Genomic DNA, 24,031 nt, shown 5'->3' with positions numbered 1-24,031 from the left:
AATACAATGTACTGACTAACCCAAATGCACTGGTCATCTACAATACTATAGCCCCTCTAGGGGGGAATACAATGTACTGACTAACCCAAATGCACTGGTCATCTACAATACTATAGCCCCCTCTAGGGGGGAATACAATGTACTGACTATGGAATAATTACAGACAGAGTTACGTATAGAGTCATATAGACAGAGTTATACTTCTCCACATTTTAGCTACTGTTGTATCAATATGTTTTGACCATGACAGTTTTACAGTCCAGGGTTACTCCAAGCAGTTTAATTATTTATTACAATATTTAGTTGAGGTTTAGGGTTTAGTGAATAATTTGTCCCAAATACAATGCTTTTAGTTTTTGAAATATTTACGACTCATTTATTCGTTGCAGTACGTTTGCCAATCGGTTGTGCAGCCAGACTTGACAGATCCTGTTTCCCCATCCTTCTCAACAATACCATTTTTAAATTCCTCATCAATCTACGGGTCAGAACGCTCTGATCAGCCCTTCTCCTCGGCCAGAGGGTCCAGTGTACTCTCTCTGAACGTTCCTGGTGGCGGAAACGCACTGAATTTACGAATGGACAATCTGACAGCGCTCTGAATTGACGAAACCCCACTGAGTGTCCTCTGGCACTGCAGACTGAATTTACGAACACACCCAATAGATATATGCATGAACTTGTCCAAACTGTTTTTGTTGGGAAGCATGACGCTGCCTTTTACGCTAACCTAAAACCAGTGGTGTGAACTACTTGTGTAAAAATACTTTAAAGTACTACTTTGAAGTACTACTTATGTTTTTTTTTTGTTTTTGTACTTTACTTTACTATTTATATTATTGACAATTTTTACTTTTACTTCACTTACATTCCTAAAGAAATTGTCGTGAATTTGGTGAGAGAAGTCAGACTCATCAGTTTCAGACATTTGTCAACAGTTCTATTGTTTATATTTACCTAAAACATACACGTATTGTTTATCGGCGATGGATTGTAAAATAATAACGTTTTATAACGTGTTTTTCTAAGTCACACGAAATAATATTATCTCCAAGGTGCGTTTGTGAAAATACAAGCTACTACATTTCCCACAATTCATTTTGGTTATCGTCTGGGTTTTTTTTGTCGGTGATTGGTTCGAGTTTAAGAAAGATAGGGGCGTTTATCTACAGGATTTTAACCAATCGGTGCTTTGCGCATATAAACTTCCTGCTCGGTAATTGGCTCATAGTTGAAACTTTCCCATGTTGCTTAGCGGCTGCAAGCTTGTAATTTCAAATCGTCAGGACCAATCACAGGCGGCTGTAACGACCGGAGCAGCATTTAAATTTACAGCTAGCTAGTTGACGCTGATGTTCAAAAACGAAGAGCGAAGTACACAGCGGCGGTGGGGAAAAACCTCATTTATTACCTTTTGTTTTGTTTTTGCAACACTGTTCAAGTATATTTAGTTAAATCGATTGATTATTGGGTATCGTACGCTACATTTGAGCTAATTTTGGGCACCTGAATTGGTTAGTTTTGATTTGAATTCAAGTGGTTTTGCTCGGAAGGGTGGGTGGTTGGCTAGCTAGCCTGTCTCAAAGTGAGATATATATATATATATATTCGATTTATTTTATTTTTAAATTATATATATTTTTTCTTCTTAGATTTTTGTCAACTTGTATCTTTTTTTTTCAGTTTTTTTGTTTGTTTTCGCAAACCTTTAGAGCACTTTTTATTATTTTTTAAAAATAATAATATATATTATATATAAAATATGAGTGCGCCGGTAGCCAAGGCGGTGAATCCGTCGACAAACGTAGACCCCAAATCGGCACCTCTCAAAGACATCCCAGATATTCTCGTAGATCCCCGGACACTGAAGAAATACAGCCGGGGACGATTCCTCGGCAAAGGAGGCTTTGCCAAATGCTACGAAATCACAGATATGGAAACCAAAGAGGTTTTCGCCGGTAAAGTCGTCCCCAAATCCATGATAGTCAAACCTCACCAGAGGGAGAAGATGAGCTCTGAAATCTCCATTCATAAGAGTCTCGACAATCCGCACATTGTGGGATTTCACGGCTTTTTCGAGGACGACGACTTCGTGTTTGTTGTGTTGGAAATTTGCAGGCGACGGGTGAGTTGATTTTTGTAAATTGATTTTAAACATTTTACTTAGATAAGTTGTTCTTTGCTAACAGTGTATTTTTACTAGCTTTACTGTAGCTTGAAACGTCCTAGTCTAGTCAACAAGACTTGTTGTTAACCACAACTTGTCCACAGGGTGACTAACTGGGATTATATAAGTAGTTTTAGGTTTGTTACTTTTGTGCTTTTGAATTAAAGTTATTTACAACTCGTGGACTTTAAAAGTAGTTATGAATGTGTGCAAACTACTGAAAGCTGTTTTTCTTGGCATGACAACTTAGGCTAAGTACATGTCCCCCCCCCCCCCAATCAGACATTATGAAGTAAACCCTAAGAAGACAAGTTAACCTAATGAGTTTATAATAGATGCTAACCCCCCTGTCTGTGTCCCCCCCCCCCTCAATCAGACATTCAGAAGTAAACCCTAAGAAGACAAGTTAACCTAATGAGTTTATAATAGTTGCTAACCCCCCTGTCTATGTGTGTCCCCCCCCTCAATCAGATATTCAGAAGTAAACCCTAAGAAGACAAGTTAACCTAATGAGTTTATAATAGATGCTAACCCCCTGTCTGTGTCTTCCCCCTCCTCAATCAGACATTCAGAAGTAAACCCTAAGAAGACAAGTTAACCTAATGAGTTTATAATAGTTGCTAACCCCCTGTCTGTGTCCCCCTCCTCAATCAGACATTCAGAAGTAAACCCTAAGAAGACAAGTTAACCTAGTGAGTTTATAATAGATGCTAACCCCCTGTCTGTGTCCCCCCTCAATCAGACATTCAGAAGTAAACCCTAAGAAGACAAGTTAACCTAGTGAGTTTATAATAGTTGCTAACCCCCCTGTCTATGTGTGCCCCCCCCAGTCTCTGTTGGAGCTGCATAAGCGTCGTAAGGCTGTAACGGAGCCGGAGGCTCGGTATTATATGATGCAGCTGGTCAAAGGCTGTCAGTACCTCCACAACAACAGAGTGATACACAGAGACCTGAAACTAGGAAACATCTTCCTCAGCGACGACATGGATGTCAAGATAGGTACGCAGGTCACACACACTCCGTGTACGACTCACTGCAGAATGTACACCACTACACACACGATGGGCTGGTTCAGAATGTACACCACTACACACACACGATGGGCTGGTTCAGAATGTACACCACTACACACACGATGGGCTGGTTCAGAATGAACACCACTACACCCGATGGGCCGGTTCAGAATGTACACCACTACACACACGATGGGCTGGTTCAGAATGAACACCACGATGGGCTGGTTCAGAATAAACACCACTACACACACGATGGGCTGGTTCAGAATGAACACCACGATGGGCTGGTTCAGAATGTACACCACTACACACACGATGGGCTGGTTCAGAATGAACACTACACTACACACGATGGGCTGGTTCAGAATGTACACCACTACACACACACGATGGGCTGGTTCAGAATGTACACCACTACACACACACGATGGGCTGGTTCAGAATGTACACCACTACACACACGATGGGCTGGTTCAGAATGAACACCACTACACACGATGGGCTGGTTCAGAATGAACACCACTACACACACGATGGGCTGGTTCAGAATGAACACCACTACACCCGATGGGCCGGTTCAGAATGTACACCACTACACACACCAGGGCTGTATTCATTAAGCCTCTATACTCCCTCTGGTACAGCACCTTGTCTAAACACCCATCTGTCTTCTCCCCCAGGTGACTTTGGCCTTGCCACTAAAATAGAGTTCGACGGGGAACGTAAGAAGACGCTGTGTGGAACACCGAACTACATCGCCCCGGAGGTTCTCTGCAAGAAAGGACACAGCTTCGAGGTCGACGTCTGGTCTCTGGGCTGTATCCTGTAAGTCAAACGTAGATGTAGCTATCGTCTGGTCTCTGGGCTGTATCCTGTAAGTCAACGCAGACGTGTAGATGTAGCTATCGTCTGGTCTCTGGGCTGTATCCTGTAAGTCAAACGCAGACGTGTAGATGTAGCTATCGTCTGGTCTCTGGGCTGTATCCTGTAAGTCAAACGCAGACGTGTAGATGTAGCTATCGTCTGGTCTCTGGGCTGTATCCTGTAAGTCAAACGCAGACGTGTAGATGTAGCTATCGTCTGGTCTCTGGGCTGTATCCTGTAAGTCAAACGCAGACGTGTAGATGTAGCTATCGTCTGGTCTCTGGGCTGTATCCTGTAAGTCAAAAGACGTGTAGATGTAGCTATCGTCTGGTCTCTGGGCTGTATCCTGTAAGTCAAACGCAGACGTGTAGATGTAGCTATCGTCTGGTCTCTGGTCTGTATCCTGTAAGTCAAACGCAGACGTGTAGATGTAGCTATCGTCTGGTCTCTGGGCGGTATCCTGTAAGTCAAACGCAGACGTGTAGATGTAGCTATCGTCTGGTCTCTGGGCTGTATCCTGTAAGTCAAACGCAGATGTAGCTATCGTCTGGTCTCTGGGCTGTATCCTGTAAGTCAAACGCAGACGTGTAGATGTAGCTATCGTCTGGTCTCTGGGCGGTATCCTGTAAGTCAAACGCAGACGTGTAGATGTAGCTATCGTCTGGTCTCTGGGCTGTATCCTGTAAGTCAAACGCAGATGTAGCTATCGTCTGGTCTCTGGGCTGTATCCTGTAAGTCAAACGCAGACGTGTAGATGTCGTCTGGTCTCTGGGCTGTATCCTGTAAGTCAAACGCAGACGTGTAGATGTAGCTATCGTCTGGTCTCTGGTCTGTATCCTGTAAGTCAAACGTAGATGTAGCTATCGTCTGGTCTCTGGGCTGTATCCTGTAAGTCAAACGCAGACGTGTAGATGTAGCTATCGTCTGGTCTCTGGGCTGTATCCTGTAAGTCAAACGCAGACGTGTAGATGTAGCTATCGTCTGGTCTCTGGGCTGTATCCTGTAAGTCAAACGCAGACGTGTAGATGTAGCTATCGTCTGGTCTCTGGGCTGTATCCTGTAAGTCAAACGTAGATGTAGCTATCGTCTGGTCTCTGGGCTGTATCCTGTAAGTCAAACGCAGACGTGTAGATGTAGCTATCGTCTGGTCTCTGGGCTGTATCCTGTAAGTCAAACGCAGACGTGTAGATGTAGCTATCGTCTGGTCTCTGGTCTGTATCCTGTAAGTCAAACGCAGACGTGTAGATGTAGCTATCGTCTGGTCTCTGGGCTGTATCCTGTAAGTCAAACGCAGACGTGTAGATGTAGCTATCGTCTGGTCTCTGGGCTGTATCCTGTAAGTCAAACGCAGACGTGTAGATGTAGCTATCGTCTGGTCTCTGGGCTGTATCCTGTAAGTCAAACGTAGATGTAGCTATCGTCTGGTCTCTGGGCTGTATCCTGTAAGTCAAACGCAGACGTGTAGATGTAGCTATCGTCTGGTCTCTGGGCTGTATCCTGTAAGTCAAACGCAGACGTGTAGATGTAGCTATCGTCTGGTCTCTGGGCTGTATCCTGTAAGTCAAACGTAGATGTAGCTATCGTCTGGTCTCTGGGCTGTATCCTGTAAGTCAAACGCAGACGTGTAGATGTAGCTATCGTCTGGTCTCTGGGCTGTATCCTGTAAGTCAAACGCAGACGTGTAGATGTAGCTATCGTCTGGTCTCTGGGCTGTATCCTGTAAGTCAAACGCAGACGTGTAGATGTAGCTATCGTCTGGTCTCTGGGCTGTATCCTGTAAGTCAAACGCAGACGTGTAGATGTAGCTATCGTCTGGTCTCTGGGCTGTATCCTGTAAGTCAAACGCAGACGTGTAGATGTAGCTATCGTCTGGGCTGTATCCTGTAAGTCAAACGCAGACGTGTAGATGTAGCTATCGTCTGGTCTCTGGGCTGTATCCTGTAAGTCAAACGCAGACGTGTAGATGTAGCTATCGTCTGGTCTCTGGGCTGTATCCTGTAAGTCAAACGCAGACGTGTAGATGTAGCTATCGTCTGGTCTCTGGGCTGTATCCTGTAAGCAAAGACGTGTAGATGTAGCTATCGTCTGGTCTCTGGGCTGTATCCTGTAAGTCAAACGCAGACGTGTAGATGTAGCTATCGTCTGGTCTCTGGGCTGTATCCTGTAAGTCAAACGCAGACGTGTAGATGTAGCTATCGTCTGGTCTCTGGGCTGTATCCTGTAAGTCAAACAAGACGCGTAGATGTAGCTATCGTCTGGTCTCTGGGCTGTATCCTGTAAGTCAAACGCAGACGCGTAGATGTAGCTATCGTCTGGTCTCTGGGCTGTATCCTGTAAGTCAAACGCAGACGCGTAGATGTAGCTATCGTCTGGTCTCTGGGCTGTATCCTGTAAGTCAAACGCAGACGCGTAGATGTAGCTATCGTCTGGTCTCTGGGCTGTATCCTGTAAGTCAAACGCAACGTGTAGATGTAGCTATCGTCTGGTCTCTGGGCTGTATCCTGTAAGTCAAACGCATACGTGTAGATGTAGCTATCGTCTGGTCTCTGGTCTGTATCCTGTAAGTCAAACGCAGACGTGTAGATGTAGCTATCGTCTGGTCTCTGGGCTGTATCCTGTAAGTCAAACGCAGACGTGTAGATGTAGCTATCGTCTGGTCTCTGGGCTGTATCCTGTAAGTCAAACGCAGACGTGTAGATGTAGCTATCGTCTGGTCTCTGGGCTGTATCCTGTAAGTCAAACGTAGATGTAGCTATCGTCTGGTCTCTGGGCTGTATCCTGTAAGTCAAACGCAGACGTGTAGATGTAGCTATCGTCTGGTCTCTGGGCTGTATCCTGTAAGTCAAACGCAGACGTGTAGATGTAGCTATCGTCTGGTCTCTGGGCTGTATCCTGTAAGTCAAACGCAGATGTGTAGATGTAGCTATCGTCTGGTCTCTGGTCTGTATCCTGTAAGTCAAACAGACTAGAACAAATGTCGCAGTATCTGTTTTTCAAAGTAAATCTATTTTATTTTATTTTACCTTTATTTTACTAGAAAAGTCCGTTAAAGAACAAATTCTTATTTTCAATGACGGCCTAGGAACAGTGGGTTGAACCGAACTGCCTTGTTCAGTCGCAGAACGACAGATTTGTACCTTGTCAGCTCGGGGATTTGAACTTGCAACCTTTCGATTACTAGTCCAACGCTCTAACCACTAGGCATCATACTGACTACCTGGTCACAATAAATTTAAACTGAGCAACATACCACATTACTACTTACTAATACACATCTTGTTTTAGAGTCATTACAAAACACAGGCTTTTTTTTTTAATGCCAAGCATGGCAACAGACGAAGATGGGGCTGGTAACATATCGGTCATAGTGGCTTGTGGACCGTAAAGGCTCAACACATATTTAATACTCTATCTGGGTCCAACAGGCATCATACTGACTACCTCAACACATATTTAATACTATATCTGGGCCCCCCAGTAGGACTACCTCAACACATATTTAATACTCTATCTGGGTCCAACAGGCATCATACTGACTACCTCAACACATATTTAATACTATATCTGGGTCCCCCAGTAGGACCACCTCAACACATATTTAATACTATATCTGGGTCCCCCAGTAGGACCACCTCAACACATATTTAATACTCTATCTGGGTCCCCCAGTAGGACCACCTCAACACATATTTAATACTATATCTGGGCCCCCCAGTAGGACTACCTCATCACATATTTAATACTCTATCTGGGTCCCCAGTAGGACCACCTCATCACATATTTAATACTCTATCTGGGTCCCCCAGTAGGACCACCTCATCACATATTTAATACTCTTTCTGGGTCCCCCAGTAGGACCACCTCATCACATATTTAATACTATATCTGGGTCCAACAGTAGGACCACCTCAACACATATTTAATACTCTATCTGGGTCCCCCAGTAGGACTACCTCAACACATATTTAATACTATATCTGGGTCCCCCAGTAGGACCACCTCAACACATATTTAATACTATATCTGGGTCCCCCAGTAGGACCACCTCAACACATATTTAATACTATATCTGGGTCCCCCAGTAGGACCACCTCAACACATATTTAATACTCTATCTGGGTCCCCCAGTAGGACCACCTCAACACATATTTAATACTCTATCTGGGTCCCCCAGTAGGACCACCTCAACACATATTTAATACTCTACCTGGGTCCAACAGTAGGACTACCTCAACACATATTTAATACTCTATCTGGGTCCCCCAGTAGGACCACCTCATCACATATTTAATACTGTATCTGGGTCCCCCAGTAGGACCACCTCAACACATATTTAATACTCTCTGGGTCCCCCAGGCATCATAGGACCACCTCAACACATATTTAATACTCTATCTGGGTCCCCAGTAGGACCACCTCAACACATATTTAATACTCTATCTGGGTCCCCCAGTAGGACCACCTCAACACATATTTAATACTCTATCTGGGTCCCCCAGTAGGACCTACCTCAACACATATTTAATACTCTATCTGGGTCCCCAGGCATAGGACCACCTCAACACATATTTAATACTCTATCTGGGTCCCCCAGTAGGACCACCTCATCACATATTTAATACTATATCTGGGTCCCCCAGTAGGACCACCTCAACACATATTTAATACTCTATCTGGGTCCCCCAGTAGGACCACCTCAACACATATTTAATACTCTATCTGGGTCCCCAGTAGGACCACCTCAACACATATTTAATACTCTATCTGGGCCCAACAGTAGGACCACCTCAACACATATTTAATACTCTATCTGGGTCCCCCAGTAGGACCACCTCAACACATATTTAATACTCTATCTGGGTCCCCCAGCATCAGGACCACCTCAACACATATTTAATACTCTATCTGGGTCCCCAGTAGGACTACCTCAACACATATTTAATACTATATCTGGGTCCAACAGGCATCATACTGACCACCTCAACACATATTTAATACTATATCTGGGTCCCCCAGTAGGACCACCTCAACACATATTTAATACTCTATCTGGGTCCAACAGGCATCATACTGACTACCTCAACACATATTTAATACTCTATCTGGGTCCCCCAGTAGGACCACCTCAACACATATTTAATACTATATCTGGGTCCCCCAGTAGGACTACCTCAACACATATTTAATACTCTATCTGGGTCTCCCAGTAGGACCACCTCATCACATATTTAATACTATATCTGGGTCCCCCAGTAGGACCACCTCAACACATATTTAATACTCTATCTGGGTCCCCCAGTAGGACCACCTCAACACATATTTAATACTCTATCTGGGTCCCCAGTAGGACCACCTCAACACATATTTAATACTCTATCTGGGTCCCCAGTAGGACCACCTCAACACATATTTAATACTCTATCTGGGTCCAACAGGCATCATACTGACCACCTCAACACATATTTAATACTCTATCTGGGTCCCCATCATAGGACCACCTCAACACATATTTAATACTCTATCTGGGTCCCCCAGTAGGACCACCTCAACACATATTTAATACTCTATCTGGGCCCCCCAGTAGGACCACCTCAACACATATTTAATACTCTATCTGGGCCCCCCAGTAGGACCACCTCAACACATATTTAATACTCTATCTGGGTCCCCCAGTAGGACCACCTCAACACATATTTAATACTCTATCTGGGTCCAACAGGCATCATACTGACCACCTCAACACATATTTAATACTATATCTGGGTCCCCCAGTAGGACCACCTCAACACATATTTAATACTATATCTGGGCCCCCCAGTAGGACCACCTCAACACATATTTAATACTATATCTGGGCCCCAGTAGGACTACCTCATCACATATTTAATACTATATCTGGGTCCAACAGGCATCATACTGACCACCTCAACACATATTTAATACTCTATCTGGGCCCCCCAGTAGGACTACCTCATCACATATTTAATACTCTATCTGGGTCCCCCAGTAGGACCACCTCAACACATATTTAATACTCTATCTGGGTCTCCCAGTAGGACCACCTCATCACATATTTAATACTCTATCTGGGCCCCCCAGTAGGACCACCTCAACACATATTTAATACTCTATCTGGGCCCCCCAGTAGGACCACCTCAACACATATTTAATACTCTATCTGGGTCCAACAGGGCTCATACTGACTACCTCAACACATATTTAATACTCTATCTGGGCCCCCCAGTAGGACCACCTCAACACATATTTAATACTCTATCTGGGCCCCCCAGTAGGACCACCTCAACACATATTTAATACTCTATCTGGGCCCCCCAGTAGGACCACCTCAACACATATTTAATACTCTATCTGGGCCCCCCAGTAGGACCACCTCAACACATATTTAATACTGTATCTGGGTCCCCCAGTAGGACCACCTCATCACATATTTAATACTATATCTGGGTCTCAGGTACATCTGACCACCTCAACACATATTTAATACTATATCTTGTCTGAAAGAGACCTAGGACCACCTCAACACATATTTAATACTATATCTGGGTCCCCTGGGTAGTTAACACCACCTCAACACATATTTAATACTCTATCTGGGTCCCCCAGTAGGACCACCTCAACACATATTTAATACTATATCTGGGTCCCCCAGTAGGAACACCTCCACACATATTTAATACTCCCTGGGTCCAACAGTAGGACCACCTCATCACATATTTAATACCCCTGGGTCCAACAGTAGGACACCACAACACATATTTAATACTATATCTGGGTCCAACAGGCTCATACTGACCACCTCAACACATATTTAATACTCTATCTGGGTGCCCCCAGTAGGACCACCTCAACACATATTTAATACTCTATCTGGGTCCCCCAGTAGGACCACCTCATCACATATTTAATACTATATCTGGGCCCCAACAGTTACTGACCACCTCACATATTTAATACTCCTATCTGGGTGAGTTAACACCACCACTACTACTACACCATACTACTACTTTAATTCTACCCCCCAGTAGGAGTTAACACTCAACACATATTTAATACTCTATCTGGGTCCCCCAGGGGACCACCTCAACACATATTTAATACTCTATCTGGGTCCCCAGTAGGAACACCTCCATATTTAATACACTATCTGGGTGAGTTAACACCAGGACCACCTCAACACATATTTAATACTATCTACACCATCCCAGTAGGTGACCTCAACACATATTTAATACTATCTACCCCAGTAGGACCACCTCAACACATATTTAATACTCTATCTGGGCCCCCAGTAAGGACCACCCAACACATATTTAATACTCTATCTGGGCCCCCAGTAAAACCACCCATTACTATTTAATACTCCCCTGGGTGAGCTAACACCACCCATTACACACTCCATTTACTACTCACCTGGCCCCCTGTGGAGTTAACACCACCCACTACTGTCTAACACCACCCACTACTACTACACCATCCCCTGGGTGAGCCAAACCACCCATTTACTACTACACCATCCCCTGGGTGAGTTAACACCACCCATTACTACTACACTATCCCCTGGGTGAGTTAACACCACCCATTACTATTTAACTACCCCTGGGTGAGTTAACACCACCCATTACTACTACACTACTCCCCTGGGTGAGTTAACACCACCCATTACTACTACACCATCCCCTGGGTGAGTTAACACCACCCATTACTAACACTACCCCCTGGGTGAGCCAACACCACCCAATACTACTACACTACCCCTGGGTGACCAACACCACCCATACTACTAACACCATCCCCTGGGTGAGCCAACACCCCACCCACTATTTACTATCCCCTGGGTGAGTTAACACCACCCATTACCTAACACACCCATTTACTACACTGGGCCCCCTGGGTGAGTTAACACCACCCATTACTACTACATTACCAACCCATTATTACTACTACACCATCCCCTGGGTGAGTTAAACCACCCACCCACCTATTACTACTACACTACCCCTGGGTGAGTTAACACCACCCATTACTACCCATTACTACACTACCCCCTGGGTGAGTTAAAACCACCCATTACTAACACCCCTGGGTTTACACTACCCCCTACTACTAACACCACCCATTACTACACCACCCATTACTACTACACCATCCCCTGGGTGAGTTAACACCACCCATTACTACACTACACCACCCATTACTACTACACTACCCCTGGGTGAGTTAACACCACCCATTACTACTACACCATCCCCTGGGTGAGTTAACACCACCCATTACTACTACCTACCCCCTGGGTGAGCTAACACCACCCATACTACTAACTACCCCCTGGGTGAGTTAACACTACTACACCATCCCCTGGGTGAGTTAACACCACCCATTACTAACACCACCCCCTGGGTGAGCCAACACCACCCATTACTACTACACTACCCCCTGGGTGAGTTAACACCACCCATTACTACTACACTACCCCCTGGGTGAGTTAACACCACCCATTACTACTACACCACCCCCTGGGTGAGCCAACACCACCCATTACTACTACACTACCCCCTGGGTGAGTTAACACCACCCATTACACCACCCATTACTACTACACCACCCCTGGGTGAGTTAACACCACCCATTACAACACCACCCATTACTACTACACCACCCCCTGGGTGAGTTAACACCACCCATTACTAACACCACCCATTACTACTACACCACCCCCTGGGTGAGTTAACACCACCCATTACCAACACCACCCATTACTACTACACCACCCCCTGGGTGAGTTAACACCACCCATTACCAACACCACCCATTACTACTACACCACCCATTACTAACACCACCCATTACTAACACCACCCATTACTACTACACTACCCCCTGGGTGAGCCAACACCACCCATTACTAACACCACCCATTACTAACACCACCCATTACTACTACACTACCCCCTGGGTGAGCCAACACCACCCATTACTAACACCACCCATTACTAACACCACCCATTACTACTACACTACCCCCTGGGTGAGTTAACACCACCCATTACTAACACCACCCCCTGGGTGAGTTAACACCACCCATTACTACTACACTACCCCCTGGGTGAGCTAACACCACCCATTACTAACACCACCCATTACTACTACACTACCCCCTGGGTGAGCTAACACCACCCATTACTAACACCACCCCCTGGGTGAGTTAACACCACCCATTACTAACACCACCCATTACTACTACACTACCCCCTGGGTGAGCCAACACCACCCATTACTAACACCACCCCCTGGGTGAGTTAACACCACCCATTACTACTACACACCCATTACCAACACCACCCATTACTACTACACTACCCCCTGGGTGAGTTAACACCACCCATTACTAACACCACCCATTACTACTACACTACCCCCTGGGTGAGCCAACACCACCCATTACTACTACACTACCCCCTGGATGAGCCAACACCACCCATTACTACTACACTACCCCCTGGATGAGTTAACACCACCCATTACTACTACACTACCCCTGGGTGAGCAACACCACCCATTACTAACACCACCCATTACTAACACCACCCATTACTACTACACTACCCCTGGGTGAGTTAACACCACCCATTACTAACACCACCCCTGGGTGAGTTAACACCACCCATTACTAACACCACCCATTACTACTACACTACCCCTGGGTGAGCTAACACCACCCATTACTAACACCACCCATTACTACTACACTACCCCTTGACCAACACCACCCATTACTACTACACTACCCCTGGGTGAGTTAACACCACCCATTACTAACACCACCCATTGAGCTAACACCACCCATTACTACTACACTACCCCTGGGTGAGTTAACACCACCCATTACTAACACCACCCATTACTACTACACTACCCCTGGGTGAGTTAACACCACCCATTACTAACACCACCCATCAAAGGTCATCTGTTTTTATGGCAGTTTCTCCATCTTCTTCTCCCGCGTTTTTGTTCTGTAGCAAATCAACCCGGTGGCGGCGTCTCTGATCAAGCGGATGCTCCACGCCGACCCGTCCCAGCGGCCCACCGTCTCCCAGCTGCTGACCGACGAGTTCTTCACCGAGGGCTACATCCCCCTGCGTCTCCCCACCACCTGCCTCACCGTGCCGCCGCGCTTCTCCATCGCTCCCTCCTCTCTGGAGCCCGGCCAGAGACGCCCGCTCACCGCTCTCAACAACAAGGGTTAGATTCACACTACGTAGGGGTCTCCTTTCCTCCCTTCCTTTCCTCTCTCCTTTCCTTCAGCCCGGGGGTCTAGTGTCAGTCTCCCTTTCCTTCAGCCCGGGGGTCTAGTGTCTGTCTCCTTCCTTTCCTTCAGCCTGGGGTCTAGTGTCTGTCTCCCTTCCTTTCCTTCAGCCGGGGTCTAGTGTCTGTCTCCTTTTCCTTTCCTTCAGCCTGGGGGTCTAGTGTGTCAGTCTCCTTCCTTCCTTCAGCCCGGGGTCTAGTGTCAGTCTCCTTCCCTTCCTTCAGCCCGGGGGTCTAGTGTCAGTCTCCTTCCTTCCTTCAGCCCGGGGTCTAGTGTCAGTCTCCCTTCCTTTCCTCTCTTCCTTTCCTCCCTTCCTTTCCTTCCCTTCTTTCAGTCTCTTCCTTTCCTCCCCCTTTCCTTCAGCCCGGGGTCTAGTGTCAGTCTCCCTTCCTTTCCTCCCTTCCTTTCCCTTCCTTTCCTTCAGCCTGGGGTCTAGTGTCAGTCTCCTTTTCCTTCAGCCCGGGGTCTAGTGTCAGTCTCCCTTCCTTTCCTCCCTTCCTTTCCTCCCTTCCTTTCCTTCAGCCTGGGGTCTAGTGTCAGTCTCCTTCCTTTCCTTCAGCCCGGGGTCTAGTGTCAGTCTCCCTTCCTTTCCTCCCTTCCTTTCCTCACTTCCTTCTTCCAAGGGTTTTCCTCCCTTCCTTTCCTCCCTTCCTTTCCTTCAGCCCGGGGGTCTAGTGTCAGTCTCCCTTCCTTTCCTTCAGCCCGGGGGTCTAGTGTCAGTCTCCCTTCCTTTCCTTCAGCCCGGGGTTCTAGTGTCTGTCTCCTTCCTTTCCTTCAGCCTGGGGTCTAGTGTCTGTCTCCTTCCTTTCCTTCAGCCCGGGGTCTAGTGTCTGTCTCCTTCCTTTCCTTCAGCCCGGGGTCTAGTGTCAGTCTCCTTCCTCCTTCCTTCAGCCTGGGGTCTAGTGTCAGTCTCCCTTCCTCCCCTTCCTTCAGCCTGGGGTTTAGTGTCAGTCTCTCCTTCCTTTCCTTTCCTCTCCTTCCCTTCCTTCAGCCTGGGGTCTAGTGTCAGTCTCCTTCCTTTTCCTTTCCTTCCTTTCCTTCAGCCTGGGGTTTAGTGTCAGTCTCCCTTCCTTTCCTCCCTTCCTTTCCTTCAGCCTGGGGTTTAGTGTCAGTCTCCTTCCCTTCCTTCCTTTCCTTCAGCCTGGGGTCTAGTGTCAGTCTCCTTCCTTTCCTTCCTTCCTCCCCTTCAGCCTGGGGTTTAGTGTGTCAGTCTTCCTTTCCTCCCTTCCTTTCCTTCCCTTTCCTTCAGCCGGGGTCTAGTGTCAGTCTCTTCCTTTTCCTTCCCTTCCTTTCCTTCAGCCTGGGGTTTAGTGTCAGTCTCCCTTCCTTCCCTCCCTTCCTTTCCTTCAGCCTGGGGTTTAGTGTCTGTCTCCCTTCCCTTCCTTCCTTCCCTTCAGCCTGGGGTTTAGTGTCAGTCTCCCTTCCTTCCCTCCCTTCCTTTCCTTCAGCCTGGGGTTTAGTGTCTGTCTCCTTTCCTCCCTTCCTTTCCTTCAGCCTGGGGTTTAGTGTCTGTCTCCTTTCCTCCCTTCCTTTCCTTCAGCCTGGGGTTTAGTGTCAGTCTCCCTTCCTTTCCTTCAGCCTGGGGTTTAGTGTCAGTCTCCCTTCCTTTCCTTCAGCCTGGGGTTTAGTGTCAGTCTCCCTTCCTTTCCTCCCTCCCTTCCTTTCCTTCAGCCTGGGGTTTAGTGTCTGTCTCCTTTCCTCCCTTCCTTTCCTTCAGCCTGGGGTTTAGTGTCTGTCTCCTTTCCTCCCTTCCTTTCCTTCAGCCTGGGGTTTAGTGTCTGTCTCCTTCCCTCCCTTCCTTTCCTTCAGCCTGGGGTTTAGTGTCTGTCTCTCTTCAGCAGGAACAGAGAAGGTGGAACAGAAAGATGAGCCACTGCTCAGAGAGATTCCCGAGGCCACAGACTGTCACCTGAGTGACCTTCTGCAGCAACTCGACACCTGCAACGCTGCCAAGCCCTCGGAGAGAGGACTCATACGCATGGGTACGAGACACACACACTGCCAAGCCCTCGGAGAGAGGACTCATACGCATGGGTACGAGACACACACACTGCCAAGCCCTCGGAGAGAGGACTCATACGCATGGGTACGAGACACACACACTGCCAAGCCCTCGGAGAGAGGACTCGTACGCATGGGTACGAGACACACACACTGCCAAGCCCTCGGAGAGAGGACTCGTACGCATGGGTACGAGACACACACACTGCCAAGCCCTCGGAGAGAGGACTCATACGCATGGGTACGAGACACACACACACACTGCCAAGCCCTCGGAGAGAGGACTCATACGCATGGGTACGAGACACACACACACACTGCCAAGCCCTCAGAGGACTCATACGCATGGGTACGAGACACACACACACACTGCCAAGCCCTCGGAGAGAGGACTCATACGCATGGGTACGACACACACACACTGCCAAGCCCTCGGAGAGAGGACTCATACGCATGGGTACGAGACACACACACACACACTGCCAAGCCCTCAGAGGACTCATACGCATGGGTACGAGACACACACACACACTGCCAAGCCCTCGGAGAGAGGACTCATACGCATGGGTACGAGACACACACACACACTGCCAAGCCCTCGGAGAGAGGACTCATACGCATGGGTACGACACACACACACTGCCAAGCCCTCGGAGAGAGGACTCATACGCATGGGTACGACACACACACTGCCAAGCCCTCGGAGAGAGTACTCATACGCATGGGTACGAGACACACACACACACTGCCAAGCCCTCGGAGAGGACTCATATGCATGGGTACGAGACACACACACACTGCCAAGCCCTCAGAGAGAGGACTCATACGAATGGGTACGAGACACACACACACTGCCAAGCCCTCGGAGAGAGGACTCATACGCATGGGTACGAGACACACACACACTGCCAAGCCCTCGGAGAGAGGACTCATACGCATGGGTACGAGACACACACACACACAGGAGGACTGCATGGGTACGAGACACACACACACTGCCAAGCCCTCGGAGAGAGGACTCATACGCATGGGTACGAGACACACACACACACTGCCAAGCCCTCGGAGAGAGGACTCATACGCATGGGTACGAGACACACACACACTGCCAAGCCCTCGGAGAGAGGACTCATACGCATGGGTACGAGACACACACACACTGCCAAGCCCTCGGAGAGAGGACTCATTCCCACAGCCCAACATGTCGACCTCTGTTAGGTATATGACGTGCTGTAGACGGGGTGTACCTCTGACCCCTGACCTCTAACCCCTGTGTTTCCAGAGGAGGCAGAGGACCCAGCCTGTGTCCCCATCTTCTGGATCAGCAAGTGGGTCGACTACAGCGACAAATACGGACTGGGTAACCACTCTCTGTCACCATGGCAACCTCTGTCACCATGTGATGCTCTCTCTGTCACCATGTCAACCCTGTGTCCATGTGATGCTCTCTCTGTCACCATGGCAACCCCTCTGTCACCATGTGATGCTCTCTCTGTCACCATGGCAACCCTGTGTCCATGTGATGCTCTCTCTGTCACCATGTCAACCCTGTGTCCATGTGATGCTCTCTCTGTCACCATGTCAACCCTGTGTCCATGTGATGCTCTCTCTGTCACCATGTCAACCCTGTGTCCATGTGATGCTCTCTCTGTCACCATGGCAACCCTCTGTCACCATGTGATGCTCTCTCTGTCACCATGGCAACCCTGTGTCCATGTGATGCTCTCTCTGTCACCATGTCAACCCTGTGTCCATGTGATGCTCTCTCTGTCACCATGTCAACCCTGTGTCCATGTGATGCTCTCTGTCACCATGTCAACCCTGTGTCCATGTGATGCTCTCTCTGTCACCATGTCAACCCTGTGTCCATGTGATGCTCTCTCTGTCACCATGTCAACCCTGTGTCCATTTCATGCTCTTATGTCAGAGCGATGTCAACCCTGTGTCCATGTCATGCTCTCTCTGTCACCATGTCAACCCTGTGTCCATGTGATGCTCTCTCTGTCACCATGTCAACCCTGTGTCCATGTGATGCTCTCTCTGTCACCATGTCAACCCTGTGTCCATGTGATGCTCTCTCTGTCACCATGTCAACCCTGTGTCCATGTGATGCTCTCTCTGTCACCATGTCAACCCTGTGTCCATGTGATGCTCTCTCTGTCACCATGTCAACCCTGTGTCCATGTGATGCTCTCTGTCACCATGTGATGCTCTCTCTGTCACCATGGCAACCCCTCTGTCACCATGGCAACCCCTCTGTCACCATGTCAACCCTGTGTCCATGTGATGTGTGACCTCTGACCTCTGTTGCAGGCTATCAGCTGTGTGACAACAGCGTAGGGGTCTTGTTTAAGGACTGTACCAGGATGCTCTCTGAATGACCTCTGACCTCTGTTGCAGGCTATCAGCTGTGTGACAACAGCGTAGGGGTGTTGTTTAACGACTGTACCAGGATGATCATGTACGCCGACGGAGACAGTCTTCAGTACATCGACAAGATGGCCGCCGAGAGCTACCTCAGCGTCCGCTCTTACCCCGCTACGCTATCCAAGAAGGTTAGCGTCGCTGCTAGTGCTTCTCTATGGCTGTGGCTAGCGTCAGGCTAACTTTCGGATAGCATTGGCGCAAAAGTCCTTAGCCTCTTGGGTTAGAGCCTAGCTGACCTGTGACCTCTGCCCTCCCCCAGATCACGTTGTTGTAGTACTTCTATAACTAGATGTCTGTTGAAGGGTTAGAGCCTGGCTGACCTGTGACCTCTGCCCTCCCCCAGATCACGTTGTTGTAGTACTTCTATAACTAGATGTCTGTTGAATGGGTTAGAGCCTGGCTGACCTGTGACCTCTGCCCTCCCCCAGATCACGTTGTTGTAGTACTTCTATAACTAGATGTCTGTTGAAGGGTTAGAGCCTGGCTGACCTGTGACCTCTGCCCTCCCCCAGATCACGTTGTTGTAGTACTTCTATAACTAGATGTCTGTTGAAGGGTTAGAGCCTGGCTGACCTGTGACCTCTGCCCTCCCCCAGATCACGTTGTTGTAGTACTTCTATAACTAGATGTCTGTGGAAGGGTTAGAGCCTGGCTGACCTGTGACCTCTGCCCTCCCCAGCTGGCACGTTGTTGTAGTACTTCTATAACTGATGTCTGAAGGGTTAGAGCCTGGCTGACCTGTGACCTCTGCACCTCCCCAGATCACGTTGCAGATCAACTGTCTTGAAGGTTACTGGCTGACCTGACCTCTGCCCTCCCCCAGATCACGTTGTTCCTCTAGTACTTCTATAACTAGATGTCTGTTGAAGGGTTAGAGCCTGGCTGACCTGTGACCTCTGCCCTCCCCAGATCACGTTGTTGTCTACTTCTATAACTAGATGTCTGTTGAAGGGTTAGAGCCTGGCTGACCTGTGACCTCCCTCCTCCTCACGTTGTTGTAGTACTTCTATAACTAGATGTCTGAAGGGTTAGAGCCTGGCTGACCTGTGACCTCTGCCCTCCCCCAGATCACGTTGTTGTAGTCCCTCTATAACTAGATGTCTGTCTGAAGGGTTAGAGCCTGGCTGACCTGTGACCTCTGCCCTCCCCAGATCCGTTGTTGTAGTACTTCTATAACTAGATGTCTGAAGGGTTAGAGCCTGGCTGACCTGTGACTCTCTGCCCTCCCCCAGATCACGTTGTTGTAGTACTTCTATAACTAGATGTCTGTTGAAGGGTTAGAGCCTCCTGACCTGTGACCTCTGCCCTCCCCCAGATCACGTTGTTGTAGTACTTCTATAACTAGATGTCTGTTGAAGGGTTAGAGCCTGGCTGACCTGTGACCTCTGCCCTCCCCAGATCACGTTGTTGTAGTACTTCTATCCCTCTCCTAGTCCTCCCCTCCCTGTCTGTTGAAGGGTTAGAGCCTGGCTGACCTGTGACCTCTGCCCTCCCCAGATCACGTTGTTGTAGTCCCTTCTATAACTAGATGTCTGTTGAAGGGTTAGAGCCTCTGACCTGTGACCTCTGCCCTCCCCAGATCACGTTGTTGTAGTACTTCTATAACTAGATGTCTGTTGAAGGGTCCCTCTGGCTGACCTGTGACCTCTGCCCTCCCCAGATCACGTTGTTGTAGTACTTCATAACTAGATGTCTGTTGAAGGTCCTCCAGCCTGGCTGACCTGTGACCTCTGCCCTCCCCAGATCACGTTGTCTGTAGTACTTCTATAACTAGATGTCTGTTGAAGGGTTAGAGCCTGGCTGACCCTGTGACCTCTGCCCTCCCCCAGATCACGTTGTTGTAGTACTTCTATAACTAGATGTCTGTTGAAGCCATGGTTAGAGCCTGGCTGACCTGTGACCTCTGCCCTCCCCAGATCACGTTGTTGTAGTACTTCTATAACTAGATGTCTGTTGAAGGGTTAGAGCCTGGCTGACCTGTGACCTCTGCCCTCCCCCAGATCACGTTGTTGTAGTACTTCTATAACTAGATGTCTGTTGAAGGGTCTAGAGCCTGGTGGACCTGTGACCTCTGCCCTCCCCCAGATCACCCTGTTGTAAGTCTTCTAACTAGATGTCTGTTGAAGGGTTAGAGCCTGGCTGACCTCTCTCCCCTCCCCAGATGTCACGTTGTCTGTAAAGTCAACTTCTATAACTAGATGTCTGTCCTGAAGGGTTCTCCTGTCTGACCTGTGACCTCTGCCCTCCCTGATCACGTTGTGTAACTAGATGTCTGTTGAAGGGTCAACTAGAGCCTGCTGACCTGTGACCTCTGCCCTCCCCAGATGGTCTGTTTGTCCTACTTCTATAACTAGATGTCTGTCCTCTGGTTAGAGCCTGGCTGACCTGTAACCTCTGCCCTCCCCTGGTCTGTGTTTGTAACTAGATGTCTGTTGAAGGGTTAGAGCCTGGTCTGACCTGTGACCTCTGCCCTCTCCCAGATCACGTTGAAGATTCCAACTGAAGTACTTCCGTAACTACATGTCTAGAATGGTGGAGCACCTTCTGAAGGCGGGCTCAACATCACGCCTGTGACGGAACTGAGGCTGGCCCGTCTGCCGTCCTCAGCCACTGGTTCAGAACCAAGTCGGCCATCGTCCTCCACCTCACCACTTCTAAACCGGCACAGGTGCAGATCAACTCTTCCAGGTCTCTCCTCCTTCTGTTTGTCTCCCCCTCCTCCTCCTCCCCTAAACCCCTCCCCCTCCTCCTCCGGTCTCCCCTCCTCCTCTCTGGTCCCCTCCTCTTCTCGGTCTCCTCCTCCTCCTCCTCTCTCCCCCTCCTCCTCTCTCGGTCTCCCCTCCTCCTCTCCCGGTCTCCCCTTCTCCTCTCTCTGGTCTCCCCCTCCTCCAGGTCTGTTCTCGTCTCCCCTCCTCTCCTCTCTGGTCTCCCCTCCTCCTCTCTCGGTCTCCCCCTCCTCCTCTCTGGTCTCCCCCTCCTCCTCTCTGGTCTCCCCCTCCTCCTCTCTGGTCTGAAACCCTCCTCTCTGGTCTCCCACTCCTCTGAGGTCTCGGTCTCCCCCTCTTCTCTGGTCTCCCCTCTTCTCTCCAGTCACCTGTCTTCTCTCGAGTCTCCCCCTCACTCTTCTGTCTGGTCTCCCCCTCCCCTTCTGAGGGTGTCCCCCTCCTCTTCTGAAGAGTCTCCCCTCCTCTGGTCTGTAGTTCAACTCTCTCAGGTGAAACTGTCTCTTCTCTCGGTCTCCCCTCCTCTTCTCTGGTCTGAATTAACCTCCTGTCTGTCTCTCGGTCTCCCCCTCCTCTAGTCTCGGTCACCAGGTGAGGTCTGTCTCTCGGTCTCCCCCTCCTCTTCTCACTGTGTCCCTCCTCTTCTCTGGTCTCCCCCTAACTGTCTTCTCTCGTGTCTCCCCCTCCTCTTTCTCAGTCTTAACTCAGGGGTGTCTCGGTCTCACCTGGTCCTGTTTTCTCTCGAGTCTCCCCCTCCTCCTCTCTCGGTCTCCCCCTCCTCCTGGTCTCTCTGGTTAAACCTGTCTGTGTCCTCTCTGAACTCGGTCTCCCCCTCCTCCTCTGTCTGGGCTCCTCTCTCCTCCTCTCTGGAAGGTGTCTCTAGAATGGTCTCCCTCTCCTCCTCCTGGTCTGTGGTCTCCCTGAAGGTGTTCCTCCTCCTCCTCTCTCACCTGTTATTGTGATCACCAGGGTGTTACTGGTCTCTCTGGTCTGAAGGACCAACACCAGGTGATCCTGGTCTCTGATGTTCAACCAGGTGCCTGTGTCCTTCTAAACCTAGTTTGACCAGGAAGAGGTGTAAACCCGGACCTATAAGACGTCTCTGATCGAGGTGTTTGGCTCTGTAAGGAGCTGGCCAGCAGGTGTTACTGTAACGCCCGACTGATGGGTGGTCCAAACTACTGTCCTGTCAAGTCCTCCACTGCCTCACTGACCAACCACCTCCTCCTCAGCTCTGGTCTGTGTTTGTCAGGTGTTTCCCCCCTGACTATAATCCACTTCCTGCTTTCTGCTGGCCAATCAGAGTGGGTTGTCACAATAAGCCAATCAGAAGGCTGGATCTTCCAACTGTCTCTAATGTTGAAACAACGTCTTTATTATAGTCGCACCAAGTGGTCAGTCTCCCCCTGTCTGTGTCTCTCTGGTCTGTGTTTGTCTGAATTAACACCCTGTCTGTCTCTCTCTGGTCTGTGTTTGTCTGAATTAACACCCTGTCTGTCTCTCTCTGGTCTGTGTTTGTCTGAATTAACACCCTGTCTGTCTGTCTCTCTGGTCTGTTTGTCTGAATTAACACCCTGTCTGTGTCTCTCTGGTCTGTGTTTGTCTGAATTAACACCCTGTCTGTGTCTCTCTGGTCTGTTTGTCTGAATTAACACCCTGTCTGGTCTGTAGTTGGCCAGGTGAGGTGTTGGTCTGTTTGTCTGAATTAACACCCTGTCTGTGTCTCTCTGGTCTGTGTTTGTCTGAATTAACACCCTGTCTGGTCTGTAGTTGGCCAGGTGAGGTGTTGGTCTGTAGTTGGCCAGGTGAGGTGTGGTCTGTAGTTGGCCAGGTGAGGTGTGGTCTGTAGTTGGCCAGGTGAGGTGTTGGTCTGTAGTTGGCCAGGTGAGGTGTGGTCTGTAGTTGGCCAGGTGAGGTGTGGTCTGTAGTTGGCCAGGTGAGGTGTGGTCTGTAGTTCACCAGGTGAGGTGTGGTCTGTAGTTCACCAGGTGAGGTGTGGTCTGTAGTTCACCAGGTGAGGTGTGGTCTGTAGTTCACCAGGTGAGGTGTGGTCTGTAGTTCACCAGGTGAGGTGTGGTCTGTAGTTGGCCAGGTGAGGTGTGTGTAATGGACAGACTATCATGTTCGTACTTCTGCCTTCTTTTTTTTTTTTTTTTTACCTGTTTTTACATGTGGTTTTCAACATGGAAGCCTTTCCTCTTGTACAGAACTTTCCAACATGTTTTTAAAAGTTCAATATTCCACATTTAATAAAGTCTTGAAAAAAAAGAGGTTGTCTGGTTGTCTGGTTGTCGTCATTCACTTGGTGAAGAGAATCCAACTGAACAGGGTGTTACTGTAAACCTAGAATGGTGAAGAGAATCCAACTGAACAGGGTGTTACTGTAAACCTAGAATGGTGAAGAGAATCCAACTGAACAGGGTGTTACTGTAAACCTAGAATGGTGAAGAGAATCCAACTGAACAGGGTGTTACTGTAAACCTAGAATGGTGAAGAGAATCCAACTGAA

The 24,031-nt window shown here is 48.6% G+C and overlaps 1 protein-coding gene and 1 long non-coding RNA gene across 2 annotated transcripts; both read left to right on the top strand.

The window, feature by feature from the left end:
• The first annotated feature begins 1,272 nt into the window (after window positions 1-1,272).
• Window positions 1,273-19,073, top strand: plk1 (polo-like kinase 1 (Drosophila)). The gene is made up of 9 exons (XM_065002151.1): window positions 1,273-2,125; window positions 2,998-3,166; window positions 3,864-4,008; window positions 12,412-12,427; window positions 14,085-14,307; window positions 16,213-16,353; window positions 17,655-17,732; window positions 18,773-18,927; window positions 19,059-19,073. Exons 1-9 carry the CDS (start codon window positions 1,763-1,765, stop codon window positions 19,071-19,073), a joined length of 1,305 nt encoding a protein of 434 aa, XP_064858223.1. The 5' UTR covers window positions 1,273-1,762.
• Window positions 19,074-22,785: 3,712 nt separating this feature from the next.
• On the top strand, window positions 22,786-23,793 carry LOC135559940 (uncharacterized). Its single transcript, XR_010458619.1, has 2 exons — window positions 22,786-23,206; window positions 23,333-23,793. It is a non-coding gene; the product is annotated as an uncharacterized LOC135559940 (long non-coding RNA).
• The last annotated feature ends 238 nt before the right edge of the window (window positions 23,794-24,031 follow it).

This window comes from Oncorhynchus nerka, linkage group LG15, assembly GCF_034236695.1.
Source record: "Oncorhynchus nerka isolate Pitt River linkage group LG15, Oner_Uvic_2.0, whole genome shotgun sequence".
NCBI classification, from domain to species: domain Eukaryota; kingdom Metazoa; phylum Chordata; class Actinopteri; order Salmoniformes; family Salmonidae; genus Oncorhynchus; species Oncorhynchus nerka.
This window is presented reverse-complemented; position numbering and strand designations above follow the sequence as displayed.